At 31.2% G+C, this 17,279-nt stretch overlaps 1 protein-coding gene across 1 annotated transcript in view; it reads right to left on the bottom strand.

The window, feature by feature from the left end:
* Positions 1 to 17,279, bottom strand: part of LOC118201770 (uncharacterized) — a 136,477-nt gene that overhangs the window by 31,673 nt on the left and 87,525 nt on the right. The window contains exons 12-16 of the mRNA XM_085815233.1: positions 13,984 to 14,049; positions 13,775 to 13,885; positions 13,523 to 13,674; positions 12,756 to 12,876; positions 5,247 to 5,372 (exon numbers count right to left, since the gene is read on the bottom strand). Of these exons, the coding sequence (XP_085671359.1) occupies positions 5,247 to 5,372; positions 12,756 to 12,876; positions 13,523 to 13,674; positions 13,775 to 13,885; positions 13,984 to 14,049 (576 nt within the window). The remainder of the gene's footprint in view (positions 1 to 5,246; positions 5,373 to 12,755; positions 12,877 to 13,522; positions 13,675 to 13,774; positions 13,886 to 13,983; positions 14,050 to 17,279) is intronic.

Below are 17,279 nucleotides of genomic sequence, written 5' to 3'. Positions count from 1 at the left end.
GACACTGATGTTAATTCATTCTCATTTGTGCTGTATACGGATGGTAGTAGGATTGATGATAAAGTTGGTTTTGCTTATGTTATTTTTGAAGATGATATTGAAATTGAGTGTCACCAATTTCGCATTAGAAATGAATGTACTGTATATATTTCTGAACTTCTGTGTATTAATTTTGCAATCAAGTGGATAATTAGCCAAAATGGAAGTGGTTCCAGCTACTTAATCTGTACGGATTCACTCTCTTCCCTGGAATCTCTTAAAAATACCTCTTTATGTAATGATATTATTGTCAATATACAGCAGTCTCTCGGAGATCTGGAGAAGAGGGGTATTTCAGTGTTTTTTACATTTGTCCGTGGTCATTCGGGTAATTATGGAAACGAGAGAGCTGATTGGCTTGCTAAGAATGCAACTAAAAATGATATTAACGTTGATGTAAATATTCCAAAATCTTATTTAAAAAAAACATTCAAAGCTAAAATGATTGAGCGGTGGAACTGTGATTATATCTCTTCTGATAAGGGATCTGTTACAAAAGCATTCTTCCCAACTATTTTTGAAAGACTGAAAAGTAAGGACTTGTTGCTCAATTTTAAAGTTACGCAATTTTTGTCTGGACATGGTAAGTTTAATGTTTATCTTGAACGATTTAAGCTGATATCTTCCAATTTGTGTAATTGCAATCTTAGCGTTGAGCAAAGTGTTTTTCACCTGCTTTTTCATTGCCCACTGCTTGATAAAGCAAGAAATCTTTTGAAATGTAGATTGAAATTCATTGGAATTCATTGGCCGCCAAAATGTTATGATTTTGTATCCTCGATTTCGGCCTACCGAGCTTTCAATGATTTTGTTGACTTTTATTTTAAACACTGTTAATGATTTCTTTATACATTTTTATACTTTTGTATTTACTTGTGTTTTTTTTTCCTTGTTATGATTTCATTGTATTGTTGAAAACTGATGATATTACTTACTATTCTGCCTTTTTCACTTACGATTTGTAAGTCTTGTGCGATACTTTGTGGTGCACGAGGATTTCTTTTTCTTTAAATAAAAATATAAAAAAAAAAAAAAAAAAAAACACGCCAAGAAAAGAGAAATGCAGATAGTTTTTACGTACGTATAAGTCTTTATAATAGTTATTGTTCATTCAAGCTTGCAAAAGAAGAAAAGTATGGTGTTCCAAACACGTTTCGTGCATCAACACATTGGTGCACTAAATTTATGAATCGCCATGGTTTGTGTTTACACCAATGCACCAAACTGGTGCAAAAGTTACCATCTGATTTGGAAACAAAGGTTATTTAACTTCAAAAACACATCATCGATGTAAGAAAAAGGACTTCTTTTGAACTTGCCCAAATAGGGAATATGGACGAAACCCCCATGTGTTTCGATCTACCAGAAAATAAAACAATTGACTGCAAGGGGGAAAAAGCATTTTGATAAAAACGATCAGGCATGAAAAAACCCATTTTACGGTCGTTCTTTCGTGCTTGGCTGACGGCAGTAAGCTTCGTCCGTTGATCATTTTTAAAAGAAAAACTTTACCGAAAAACGCCGTGTTTCCATCAGGTGTGCTGGTTCGCACCCATGAAAAAGGATGAATGGATGCTGACGGAACAGTCGATTGGCTTAAAAATGTGTGGGATAAAAGACCGGGAGAAGCTTTCAAAAAACCTTCTCTTTTAGTATACGATTCTTTTTGTGGACACTTTTCTGAAGAAGTGACAAAACACCTAAAAATGTCTGTGGCCATAATTCCGGGAGGATTGACATCCGTCATTGAACCCCTAAATGTCTGCCTCAATAAGCCCTTCAAAGTAAATGTTAGAAAATATTGGGCAGAGTGGATTAGTTCCGGTCGACCAACATTTACAAAGGGAGGCAACATTAAAAAGCCCGATATTACATTAATTGCTCAGTGGGTTAAAGATGCTTGGAACGAAATACCCTCTGGAATGATTATAAAATCATTTAAAAAATGTTGTATTAGCAACGAACTAGACGGCACGGAAGGTGATGCTGTTTTTGAAAGTGAAAATGACGATGAAGGCTCTAGTAGTGATTGTAACAATACAGAGTTCGAGACTGAAAATATGTATGATGACGAGCCAATGACGACAGAAGAGTTCTATGAAATGTTTGGCGAATCTGACCATGAATCGGACGTTGAAGGATTTTGATTTTGTTTATTTACCAAGGTATTTTTTATCGTATATTTACTTTTTTTCCTCAGATTATTTTGAATAAATGTAGTACTTAAAAAAATTTTTTCAAAGTTTCTCGATCGATTTCGGAAGTGGGGGGTCGACTTATACACAGGTTTCTTGTTTTCTACGAATTTTTTATGTCGAAGTGGGGGGGGGGTCGACTTATACGCGGGTATATACGGTAATAAATATCCATGTATAAAAACATTAAATATCTGCATAGTGTTTAAGTGAATGGGTGCAATCAGAATCAAAATTTAGAAGAAAATACTGTTTCTTCTAAAATATCTTCCTTTCCAAACTACCAAGTACCAAGTCAGTTTACAAAATATATTACATCTTGATGATGATTTACACAAAGCTCACTATCAGTACATTACTACAGTTCAAGCAGTTCCATTCAGTTCAAATGCAGAACATGTCACATACAGAGAAAAGTTGCAGATAATTAGTAATTTCAATTTAAAATATAAGAATATGAAAAGATTTCTACCTACATATATTCAGACATTTAAAATAACAGTTTAACTTACAATTCCAGTATAGACTTTTCAACAGTAAACTGTTATTTACTTTCGGAGCCCAAAACTGCCTCAATTTTTAAAAAGTAAATGAGATATGAAGAAGAATAAAAATTCAGAGGAGCACAGGGCTACCAACAGTTTTTTAAAGAATTGAAAATATGAAACAACAAATAAATTTTTCATAATGATTTCTGATTACTTCTCAAACACATTTATGCCATCTTCAAAAGAAAAAAAAATATTAAAACTTCTGCTAAACCTTTACCATGAATGAACACACAGCGATGTGAATTTTTTTATCCCTCAGTTTAATTACACTGATAAGACAAACCTAGAGAAAACCAAAAGAGAAAAAAACTACTGGCCGACTCATCAGCCAACATTAGGCCCATTTTTTCTAAAATTGTGACTAGAAAGAGCTTGGGGAAATATTTACATACTTTTACCTCAAAAAATAATTTGCAGCAATTCGCAACAGACTTTAGAAAATTAACTTCTTTTAGGTAATCATATTTAAAAATTTAAAGCTTTATATTTAAAAAAACTATCACGATGAAGTAATGATTCCATGAACAGGACATCTAAGGCTACATGAAATTTTAGTGAGAAGACTTTTGGGAAGTGTCCATACACACAATCTCAAAATACATACAGGAAAAAGACAAAAATTAACACCAACTATGTAATTCTTATAACATTTTCTTGGCCTTTAAAACTGTGGCTTGATGACACAACATGAATGATTTGATTATGAATGTGGCAAAAACTTGCATTAAAATTTTCACTGAAACAGAATTTTTCCATAATTCACTGTGAACACTGAACAACAAACCCGTGTAGATTTCTTCATAACTAGAACTGGTCAAAATATGTAATGAAAGCACACCAGTATTTGAATAGTCAATGACATCTTTTAGAATGGTGTGTTTGCAGATACTATTTTACAGAAACCCTACTGAGGAAAAATGTTATATTGAGGTTATTAGGACACAATCCATATTCTCTAATAATCATAATATTAGCACAATTTTGGAAGTAGATCACAGAAGTACTGATGCATATATATATATTTATACGAAGGTACTTTTTATAATATTGTATCTATTCCACAACTGTTATTGAAGAATTACAGTTTGTGGTATAACGCGAAATAATTATGGTTGTCAAAAATACTAAAAGAAAAATACAAGTATCTTCAAAGACTACAAAATACGGTTTTCACAGAAAGGTCCATCACGCTTTCTATATGGAAAGATAAAAGACTACTGCATATGATTCCATATGTAACATTATAAAGCATTTTTACACTACAGCAGTCAATAGGAAAGAAAACCACTGTCTCTGTTATTAACTACCACAGTAGTCAAGTAGCCATTTTTCAAGTAGCTATTTCATGTAACTATTCCAATTAGAAATTATTCCACATATTTTTAACAGTATTCAATACATTGGAGTCCTAAAACAAATAGACCTCAACATTTTTTAGAAATGGCAGCCAACAACCATAGAATTAATTTCTAAACTGAATGCCTTTGCCCATGATTTCTAACACTCTATGGCCAAATTCCTTCATCAATGATAATTGCATCTCATTATAATTTTCACATACTCTATTGTATGATAAAGTGCCTTTCCACAAAAGAATACTGTATGTGATTTGACATTACCTTAAATTGAATTAGCAGAATTTATGTAAGGTTAGTTAAAAAATGGTAATTCTTCCGAAACCATATCAACAGAAACTACAGGAAAGATATAAGTGAGAAAAAGTATAGAAGAAATAAATGTCAGTGCAATTTTGTTACATTTTATTTTCCTTATTTTCATGCATTTTTTGCTTTGCAGTTTTTATTATGCTGTACTATTTGTGCCTAGAGATTTTTATAGTTGCCACTATTAACACAAAAGTACACTTTACAAAACCTATGTTATAGTCGATTATAACACCACATGAAAGTAGTAAATTTAGTTGTTCAGCATTTGGAGTTTAATAATACTTGCATTAAAGAGCAAAGTGGGGGTCTTCTTTACACACTTTTATTTCAGTTCATGTATTCAGACTTCAGTGCACTGAAATGTACACGGATTTAAAATTTACATTTGCAATAATCAGAAAAAACACATAAGGTAAAACATTTCCTACAAGAAATAACTAGTGAACATTATTAGATAATTTAACTACAATTAACATGGAGTCTGGCCCTTAATCTGATGTGTCTAAAACAGCTTTGAATAAATAAGCTTCATTTTGCATATGATAGCAAAATAAAATATGCTCATATTTATTTAAATGGCAATCACATGTCTCAATTTGATTTGAGAAGCAAGACAACAAAGGGCTACTAGAAGTTTTCACTCAAATTCAAGCTTATTTTTGAGAGAGAAAAATTAAAGACACATTGATGTTTAATATACTGGATTACTTAGATCTGAAATTCTTTTAATACTTACTTCCTCAGTGTGTATATATATATGTGTGTGTGTGTGTTTGTATTCTGAAATCACTTACTCTTTCTAAATCTTGACGTAGATGGACGAACATTTTAAGACGAGAATAAAGCAAGTTTTCATGTTGCTTTATAAGAAGGTTAGCTTCATCACATTTTGCAATTAGAAGAGGTTTGTTAAACTTTGCCTAGAATATAAGAATGAAACATCATATAAGAAACACATTTTATGTATATAGGCATAAAATACACAATCTAAAGAATTACAAGAAATGGCCAAAATATGTGTTAGTGAGTTATTGAAAACTTAAATGTGATACAATGGCAGAAATCAATTTAATCACTTTTTGAAACAAAACTGTTATTTTTCAAGTTCACTAATTCTTAAAAATAATTAATGATAAAAAGAAATGATTTCACAAAATCTAAGTTTTGAGAGGAAGCATTTGTATTACTAGCACTATGTCCAGAACACTAGGATCTTTTAATTAGGTTAGCTGCCACTACGCAAAAAGATTCGATTAACTTGGACACTGCCACATGAACTTGGGAGAATTTTTCATTAGCAGATTGTGCAACAAATAGAATTTTAAGTAACAGACAAATATTCATACATTTTCTCTGCATTAGTCTGTATAATTAATTACTTCTATGTTTTAGAAATAATTTCATTTATGGGAAACAAATTTTTCTCTTTCTTTTTCAGTGTTTGCTGCTGCCCAGACGGGAAAGTGGTTAATGAGTGCCGTAGCGAAGGGCCCACGTTTGAGTCCCGGAGAAGGGCATCTCAGACTGTCTATCTCTTCATAGGACATTTATTAGGTGCCTCCATAATAAAATGACCACAGCTTAGGATTTAGTCATGGCCAAAGCCTGAAATGGCTAGTGCCAGCCACAAAATACATAAATATGTATATTACTTCCTCACTTTTAAAATAAAAATTTAACATTTTAACCAAATTAAAATCTTAACTGTGTTATTTTTTTACATGTGTAATATAATGCATTTTAATAATACAGCAATGCAAAACTGTAATGCAAAGGTTTGTATTAACTCAATTTTTTTAAAATGCTTATATAGATTTCCAGAATTTAGAAAGAAGGAGCAGACTAGGTTGTCATGGTAGAACTAGTTACAATTCTGGCCAACATAAAATATTTTATATTTGCTTATACCCACTGCATGATAGATTAAAACTGATATAATGGTCAAAAATTGTAAATATAAGGTTCTTCAAAATTAATAGTACAATAATAAAATATACTTGTGATTGTTGCAATGAATTATTATTTCACAAGTACTATACAACATGAGAGGTTACACTCCAAATTTTATTTCACTATAGTGAAAAACTCATTTCTGAAATGCTCATTGAAGACTCTGATGTTCAAAGCAAAACAAAATATCAGCAAAAGCGAAAGGTAACTGTTGCTAAAAAATGCAAAACCATCATTGCATAGAAACATTTGCAGAGAAGCTTCACACTAGCATAATATTACAAACTGGGTGAAATAATTTGAGGAGACTGGCTGCTTACGCATGGGGAAAAGCACAAGATATCTAACCATTAATAATGATACGGTGAACACTTGTGCAACTTATTTACAAACCTTAGTAGGTCAACATAGAATACCAGCAGACAACTTAAATGCAACAGTGTATTACATAAATGTTCAGCCTTAAAATTTTTTCAAGGTACAAGCCCTAAAAACAAGTGACAAACTAAAATAGAGGATATTCTGCAAGAATTTGCAGGCACAGGAAGGGGATGATTTTGTGGACTGTAAGATTCCTACATGTTTTAATCTGTAGCTAAAGTTAAGGAACCTTAAGAACTGGTAAGTGAATAATCGCTTGAGTTAGAGAGACAGAAAATAAAACTCGGGAAGGATTAAATACCCTTTATTATTAAAAATTTATTTCACAGAACTCCTTCTTCGAGTTTTACAATAAAGCCTCCATTCGGGCTTGAACTCAAAAAAAGTAAGCAATTAAACTTAACTAATCTTAACTAAAAAGATATAGCTGAAGCTATCAAGTTTTTAACAGAGCTGGCCCCTTACCGCTAAATAACAGCGAAGCTATCAAGGGCCTAAAGTACGGCTGAGCATAACAATAGCTTAAGAGAGAGTAGCCTAAAAAGGGAAACGTGCACTAGTCAGAATCACTGGTTCTCTCTCTCAAACTCAGTAGAACTTCACAGTTAAATACTTCTCCTCATTTGCATTCAAACGCTACTCTAAAAATGCGTTCTGGCCAGAAGTTGTTAGCTTGAAATTAAGAAAGGATAGGAAAGAAATTTTAACTCAAAGTTTAACTGCTAGGTATATTAAGATAATCCTTACAGGACAGGCTCATATTCAGTGAAGAAGCCCCGTTTCCCATATATGGCAAAGCAAACACACATAACCTGAGATCTGGGGAGCAGAAAATCTGCATGAACACTGAAATATGAATACAATTCGCCAAAGGCAAACATTTTCTGCACCTTAACCACTCAGTGCGTTTGGGTCTTTTTTCATGGCATTACTGGCAGCAGAGTTTATTTATCTTGACATATTGTTTGGATGGTTTTCGCTCCAACTGAAAGAAGAAATTCTAAACTTCGCTGCATAGCAAGACAGTGCTCTGCCATGTAATTACCTCAACCAATATCTTCCAGACAGCTGACTTGTCTATGTTAATTAAAATGACGTACCACTGATGTTTTGGTCTTTTAAGTCACCCAACCTCTCATTTTCACAGATCGCACAGCGGTTAATGGAGAGAATAGGGTTCACTCAGTAGATGAGATTGTGCTGGCACAGCTGTAATGTGTAGATATCTGTCACATCACAAAGAGCAACAGTATCCAATATCTGAATGAATGGCAAATGAATTCTTGATTCATTTGCCATTCATTCATATGATTAATAGTTCAAATATATTTTCATTACAACAGTCATACATATATTTTCTTTTGGAAACATTACTTTTGAGTTGCTTTCCATAATACAGGTACAGGTACAAGTGAGCAAGATACCAAAAATTCATCATTGTTCGTACAAGTACAGTACGTATCACAAACTGTGTTGCGCCATCCCAATTATACCAATTTTAATGAAGAAACGTCCTGGAGAAAAGCAGTCTTAGAATCTACCGCTCTTCTTCCCTACCAACAAACTCCAGAGAGGACTTTTACCTCTCCTTGTATTTTGAGTGTCTCCTTGCCACACAGACACAATAAGTGGTGCTTACAAAGACCCATGAATTTTCTGGAATACAAACCGAGGCCCATTGGTACAAAAATCAGCATCACTAGCCACTTTACCAATTGGGAAGTACCTTGCATAAAACAGTATATTTTCTCTGTTACAAAAATTATAACAAACTTAATTTGCTTGATATATATCACTCTTTTTATATGGCAATTAGCATATTGCTGAATAATATGTATGCCTGAAAAGTTTTCAGAACTATAATTCTCTGTGATAGTATTTGACGAAATTTTGACACAGGAAATTATATCACCCTTTTTCTAAAGCAAGAAATGATTTTTTACTATTCACTATTTAGATGCCTCAATTTTATAAAACAGGAACAAGCTTAAACAAGCTTTCTTTTATGCCTCATCAATGTCACTTTTTTATGCTCTTAGGAAATTCACTAACCACAAATAATGACTCTTCCAAGTTTTATAGTAAATTTAAAAACTCATAAATCAACTTTCATGATTTTCTTTAATTTTTCTTAAGGTTGTTCTTTTTGTTTATGTGAAGCAAATTCTTGCTTGACTGTTGCTTTTCAAATCATAGGTGACAATTTTGAAATATGGAAAGTTGGGAAGTGCTCACTCACACAAAAGCCAGGAGTTTCCAATAGCTTTTTTTTATGTAGTGAGACGATGCCATTGGAAAAGAACTTTAGACTGACAGAAATTTTCTTTAAATTACATTATTAATGTCAATGCAAAATATATTAATGCTTATACTCAACTTTATGTTCTTCAGTTAATTTCATTTCATAATTTTCTTACAGTTTAACACTACGAAAATCCCGAATAGGGAAACAAAGTTTTTATTTATCAAAATGCTTTTTAAATACAATGAATATAAAATTGATAATTATTGTACATACTGCTGTGTGGATAAACTTTTTAATGTGCTGTATATTTATGTAATACAAAATTAAATACAAATAGGAATTGATTAATCTTGACTTGAATCTTCATAAAAAGTCCTACAAATGTCTGCAACAGATTAAGACAATTCAGTAATAAATAAATGAATACAAGAAGAAATAAGATCAGTATAATAATTTTAAAAAGTTGATATTAATATGAAAAATCATGCTCAAAATCACTATGGCTAGGGGGGGAATGAAATTTGCACAATTATATTTCATTAATTCGATAAATTTCATTTAATGCTGGGTGCATTTTTAGTAAAAGCTAAGAATTAAAAACAGGAGATACAGTATCTGCTAGGAGACTAAGGAAAGTACTGAAAAACTAGGAGAATTAGCAGCTATGTTAGAACTAGATAATCTACTCATAAGGACTGTAATATATAACTTGACAAATATTTTGATATGTTTTTTAATGCAAGACATAAGATACCACAGTAACATAATCTTTCTATAGCTATATATTCATATGTTTGACAATGTATCAAGAGCAAATATACTTATATTTTAGTAAGAAATATTATTTTAATTACATTTTTCACAACTCTGAATTTTTTTTTTTTTTTTGTCCAAATCACTCGTATTTTTCATAACATTTTATATGGTTAAACAAGACTTATACCACCTGAAATGTTGTCTTATGTACTATTCCATAGCTAACAACCTTGAAATATTAAAAACTAAGAAATCTTTGATTTATTCAGTGATGTGATTACAGAAAAATCTCACTCCTAATGAACAAATCTGTTCACTTTATAATGCATTTATTATCAATTTATTAATGTAGTACAATAAAATTTTGGTGCGAAATGTTCAACTTATTTCACTATTCCACATCTTAAGCAATGCTTTTGGGGTAATTTTAAATTCATTATTATTTAGGTTATTTTGTATTTTTTTTAATACTGATGAAATTCTAATTTACGGAAAATACGTTTTTGTTTATAAAAATACTTTTAAAAGCAATAAAAATAGAATTATTAATTAATTCAAACATAATGACATTGATAAATTTAGTAACACAGATTTTAAATAAAATTAAATACACATCCATCTTGCACATTAATTAAGTTTTCGGAAAAAGCTCTCAGACCTTTTATAACAAATTAAAACTCTTCAAATGAAATATTTAATTAGAAAAAATACTAAAAATCCATAGGGAGATAAAATCTGCAAGAATTTGTCATCAAAATTTCCTTTAATACTAGAGGATTAAAAATTTTTCTAGAACTGCTTTTGGAAAAGATAATTGACATTCAAATGAATTAAAAAGAGATATTTCATGATTTACAAAAAGATGTGAAGTAAAATCTGGAGTCTCGCACACCACTGTAACCAGTGGTGACTTGTAATAAGCACTGTGGAACTGCAGCACATCCTATTCCACTTATTATTATTTTTAATATTTAATATAGTGTGCCTTTTAGACTTTAATTCTTTTTTATACTTTTACGATACATAATACTTAAGCTTAAAATGTCAATAGCCATCCCCCGGTATGTGAAAAAGATACGAAAGTCTTTGATTGGAACTGCACGCTTCCCAGTTCCAGCGGCGTAGTGTTTGGCTGTTCTGCATATACGCACACAGAAAGCAGTACGTGAGCCAAGGGAGAAAGAAAAGCACTGTCGCTCTTGCAGTGAAAAAAATCTGGCGTGTTGTTGGAAAAGTGATTTCTTTTTACTCTGCGCGTGTGGTATTCCCCCACAAGGTGGAACTTCACCATACGGACCATAAACAGAGTTCATGAAATTTGCAATTTTTAAATAATTGCCCTGCTGAAATTTAATCAACATCAAATGCACATCAAACTATTGCAAAAGCGACAGGAATTTTAAAATATCTAAATGATGATAATTTTAAGTGTCGGTTAGCAATTTTTTATCAGATTATCCCTCATGTTGAAATAGTATACAACTAAATGCAATCCAGAGAAATTAGTGTGTTTAAAGTTAATGAATATATAACAAATCTCAAAACTGCTATTTTAAAATTAAGAAACTCAAAGTACTGTAATAATTTTTCAAAGACACTGATGGCAGAAGCTAAGGAAATATGTAACTTTATACTATGTATTGATATAATGTACAAATATTCTTCCTGCTAAATTGTTTAACAACAAGAAATGCTTTGCTAGTTTTAGGAATGAACATCCTGTAGAAGAAATAGTACTGACACTGAAGCATATCCAAAGATTGACAAAGAAAAGCTTGAAACTGAACTAAAAGTATACTATTGTAGCTCTGATATCCATGAATACTGCAAATTAATTAGTTCCTGAAATTTATCTTAGAAAATAATCTAGATGATGTTCTTAGTGAAATTACGAAACTGACACAAATTCTCTTGAGAGTTCCCATGACTACATCAGAGGCAGAACGCTGCTTTTCAACATTGAAAGAAAACGAAAACTTTTTTAAGAAGCACTAGGAATTCAGAAAGACTAAATGCCCTTGCATTGCTTTCAATAAAGAAAAATTTCCTCAGTTGTCATCCAGAGATCAAGGAGAAAATTATTCATCTTTTCATGCAAATTAATAAAAGAAGAATGGATTTCATTTTAAAATGACTAGATAAAATTTGAACTGTAACAATTTAGGTTAAAATAATTAAGAAGTGTTTAATTTTTTTCTTGTAAGATTTCATGAAGTTTCAAAATAAATTTTCTTTTTATACATGTTTGTTTCCTTTTACACAATTTTAAAACAAAGGTTAAATTTTTTGAAACAGCACCCCCACTAATTTTAGCTACGAGGCGCCACTGATTGTAACTCTAAATGCAAACATATTTTATGGGGGGAAAGGCAGTGTGTATTAAAACATTTGTAAATTTTATATGAAAAAGAGTGTAAATATATCTTTTCAGATGAGGTTTAAACTGGAATTCAACTGCAAGTAAGTGCTTTAACTGCAATGCTACAAATTGCAAAATTATACATGGTACTTATAAATGTAGGAAAATAATCAAATTAGGAATACTAATAAAAAAAATCAACATTTTGCTTTACAACGTTAAAAAAGGCCAACATTTAAAGGCCTCAGAACAAAATCCAAACACAAATGTTTTGCCCACAATTAACAGTTTGGTTTTGTACTACTTAAGAGTACTTAAACTAACTTACAGTACATTTAATCTATTTACAGAAGACATGCTACAAAAATATGAATTTATTGAGTTAATTAAACATTAAAGGAAGAAATTAAACTCAGAAAAGAATTACCACTGTTTTAACATACAAAATTAACAAAAAACTAGACCTCAAAAGGAGAATAATTTATTTCTTCAACCAAATTTATTAAATTAAAACTAATGCCTGACAACCAATGAGTAACAAAAAAAAAAAAAAAAAAAAAAAAAAAAAAAAACACAAAAGAAAATTAGTTTATGTTCATATCTGAAACTCACCCTCCTCTTTAGTACCCAATAATAATACAAGAAGTCCACAACTTGAGGATCCACATTAAGTAACTCTGCTGTATCTTTTACATTAACATATCTATGAAATTGAGCTTCAAGTGATCGTATTCTGGCAGGAGGGGAAAAAAAGAAGGTTAAACAAAAGAAAAAAAAGGAAACTAATGTTAACATTTATACAGCAATCAAATGAATAAGATTAAACAATATTTAACATTAAAACTGAATAAAATTCAATCATAATAATTTTACAAACCTATACATCTCACAAGAATCTGATGCAAGTTTCTTTCTATGAAAGCAAAAACATTCTGCATGCTTTTAATAATCAATGCATTTACATAGAAAATTAAACTTGACAGAAAAATTTGAGATGCCCTGTTTCCTGTTCATGACTTTGAAATTAATCTGAATTTCTATTTTAACACATTGACATAAGTTATAACAAAAAATGTTTTGAAAAAATTTTCTATTTATTCATAATTTTGATTCCTAATATGAAGGGACTACTGAGGAAATTGCACAGTAGAATGTAAAATAACTACATAAAATGACAGTACACAATCATAAAAAATCCATTATTTTTGGTCTAACATGCAATCTGCAAAAAATTCAACTTTAAATCCCTCCACCAAAAAATCTGTAAAAAAAGAAAATCTACATTTAAGGACTTTACTGATTATTTCCATTAATTAATTATTATTAAAATACTCCTGCATTTTTCTTCTACTAATTAAATAACTTTCATTCACTCTTACTTTTGTAGGCGTGCATTGTGTTCATCAACTTCATCATCTGCATCCTTTTCACTTTTCATTTCTTTCTTTTTTCTGTTTTTTTTTGGAGATTTAGCTACTGATGAAGCCCTTTCAAATGAATTTTCAGCCTTGCTGTGTTTGGAGCAATAAGACTACAGAACAAAATTGATTGCATTCATACTTAAATTTTAACATTAGTATTATACAGCAAAAAGAACAAAAATTCATTTATATATTAGAAACCAAGCAAACCTGCATTTTTACACCTTCTTCATTTGAATCAATTGGTGTGGTTTTCATTTCCATTTCTAATCCATGTTCGAATGCACAAGTCACATGATAGGCAACTTTACACTGTTTTACCTAAAATACATTTTTAATATGTGAGACAGTTTAGACAATAAACAGCTAAATAACTTGCACTGTAATTTTAGGATCAAGAAAGAGAGTAAAACACTTACTGAACACTGAATGCAAGCACCGACTCTTTCTCTACATAAGGTGCATATAAGTGCCCATCTACTAGCCTGTAAAAGACAAAATGTTTTGGCAAAGGTTCTTTTTTTATAGTTAATCAAATTTATGTTGGTCGTTTAAAAAATAACCATACCTTTTTTCATAATGGGTACAAATTTTATACGGTAAACATATTTCTCCAATTAAATTCATCTTTAGCTAAACCCCTCTTCAACATTCAAATATAAAAAAGTAACAACACTGTTTTTCATAACGAATAAAAATTTTATACAGTAAACATATTTCTCCAACTAAATGCATCTTTAGCCATATTCAATTGATATGTTCTAACCCCTCTTCAACATTAAAACATTCTTCAACAGCATAGTTCAATTTTGTTCATGACACCAAATTCAATGTTAAATAGTGCAAAGTAAAGACATTTTATGGAAACATTTCCATTTGCATGGTTTTACAAAAGTTAAGAATGATTAGTTTTCCCTAGTGAAACATAAGGGTCAAAGAAAAGGAGATGCATGACCTTCCCTGCATTTGCCAGAATTTTTGCTTTCTTGAAGTAAGGATATACTCTGTTGTATATGTTGGATGATATGGTGAAAAATTTATTTTATGTGATGATTCAACTGAAAATATTGAATCATGTTGCAGCCAACCATTCCAATAAAAAATATTGTTATTCCATCAGCAAGTAGGAAACATACTTTTGTAATATTGTCTGTAACTCTAAAATTTGTCACAGAATATAATCTACTAACCTATATATCATAGTACTCGCCTTGCAGTCTTTCAGCACGTTTGCCTTAATGAAACTGACATTTAATTTATATAATTGATACTTAATATACATCGCATGGAGCACAACCCAAAGATTCTTTCCAATTCGTACCCCTTTTTTTTTGTGTGTGCGTGTGCATGTGTGTTATGCAAAAACTCCAGTACATAAAGAAAAAAATCTACCTCACAGAATACTTAAATCTCTCAGTGCACTTTTGAATGACTTTATTCAAACACGTGCAAGTCTAATCTTTACTCCACATGTAAACCTATTAGCACAGTGCTGTAATGAAACATCAAAACAACTGAAATCACAGTTGTTTTCATAAAAGCTGGAGCATTTTTTTAAATGATTATATTCTAAAATTACAGCACCAGATGCATTGCCATCTGAATGCCCCATATTAAGCACATTTATGCTATAAAAAAAAATAAATAAAAACCCATCTTTAAGTATCGTACATTATACAATATCACGCACAGAAATCTCTGAAAATTTAAATATACTGCTTTTATCAATATAATATACTACAACAGCTTCCTGCAATGCACTTCATCAATATTCCCATATAAAAAATAAAGTACAAAGTCCAAAATCTGTACGTCCAATATCCGGAATGATCTAGAATCTGGATCTCAAAGCCACCAACAGCGTTTTAAAATTTTTTTATGCTTTACACACGCACATTTGATTTTTTTCCTCATAATAAAACATGTGGAGAGTCCCTATTCTTAATTCACTTTGACACTAAATAAAATACCTCGTTACTGAAGAAACAATAATTTTAGAATAAATTTGTGTGATCAATAATTTCACTCCTGCGTATTTGCTGCGTATCACGTAGTTACATATTTGCTTGGCACAATTCTCAAACCGAAACACATTCTACACAGAAACATCATTCACAAACAAACACATTTTACACCAACTAGTATTTTATATCCCTGAAGTCAACATAGTGAATCATTATTTATCATATTTGGCTTTCATCACTGCATGCTTTTCAACACATGACAACTTGTGTAATGACTCATGCAGTGATGCATACACAATTTTTAATTGAATAAAATAGAGTATGGTAAACTTTTTTGTTGACATTACGCTTAGCGATGATTGCAGATTTAAGTTAAATGCACCAAGAGATGTTGACGAGGAAAAATTTAACAAAAACTTCTTTCTGTATGCTAAAAATAGATTTTGTTAATGATGCTCATAGGTCAAAAGATTACATTTAGTGCTATTTGAATTAAGAACAATAAATATGTTATTCACATAAACCCAGAACCGGCACCAGGACATATATGGCCACACTGGTGAACAGAATTTATGGAAGACAAAATTTTTGGAATTTAAAGAAGCACTGAGTAGCAAAATTATGGGAAGACAAAATTTTTTGGAATTTAGGAAAAGCACTGGATCTCAAAATTTAGGGGCGACAAAAATTTAGAACTTAAGGGAGGCAGTTGTTAGCAGAAATGAGGGCCACAGAGACTGCATCAGGCAGTGAGATGTGAAGCGCAGGCTCTTGATTAGCCATAAGTATACGTGGCAATTTATTTATTCAGGACTCATATAAGCATCTGCAAGAAACAGACATAAGTATAATAAATAACTAAAAAAATACAATTCAGGCTTAATTATCTCAGTGCGCAATAGAGAGCAAGACAAAATTTAGCGTAACAACTTGTCTTCAGTCGCCAATCTGATGATGGCCGATACTGAAGCTGCTGAACAATTTATTGTATTCACTAATGGTGAAAAATTATCTTAACAAATTCAAAACACTGATGAAATTTGCCTTTCTAGCAATATGTACAGTGAAATACCTTGGCAACCTCTACCAAAACAGCTCCAACTAGTGTCAAAGATTCCAAAGCCAAACTAACAATTTTGGCATGTGCAAATGCTGCAGAAATTCACAAGTGTAAACCTTTCGTAATCGGAAAAAAATACAAGACCTTGAGCATTTAAACGAAATAAGATTTCCTCCATTTTATATCGTGCAAACAAAACAGCATGGATGACACAAGTGTTAATAAATGATTGCTTTGAAAATCATTTCCTACCCGAGGCTCGGCAATATTTGAATTCAGTTGGTTTACCTGATGAACAAAAATTTTCTTGATTATAGTACATGGTACTGCACATCACTGAATAAATTATTAAAAAACAATAACACGCCGAACAAATTCTAATTCAGAAGTCAAACAACAAAAATCAGCATTATATTTTCAAAATTTTCACAGGACTAGTTTTGATGGTTTTACCGAACTACCATCCTCAGCTGCAAAACCGCAAATGAACAAGATAGGAAATAATGATTAGATAAGATTAGAAAGCCTGGACAAGAATAAGCAAGTGGTGCCATCTGTTGATGAAACCAGAACTAAAACATAATTTCTTTAAAGGCCGAACGCAAAGATGGATTGGAATTAGGATCATTAACTAGAACAGAAAGATTTTTGTTTGAATGTGAAATGCCTCTAGAAAATCCAGTTCTCCAAT

Source organism: Stegodyphus dumicola, chromosome 4, assembly GCF_044657685.1.
Source record: "Stegodyphus dumicola isolate Sdum_Otavi_A_Nest chromosome 4, ASM4465768v1".
Classification (NCBI taxonomy): Eukaryota; Metazoa; Arthropoda; class Arachnida; order Araneae; family Eresidae; genus Stegodyphus; species Stegodyphus dumicola.
The sequence above is the reverse complement of the archived record's forward strand: the minus strand, read 5'-3'. Positions and strand labels throughout refer to the sequence as shown.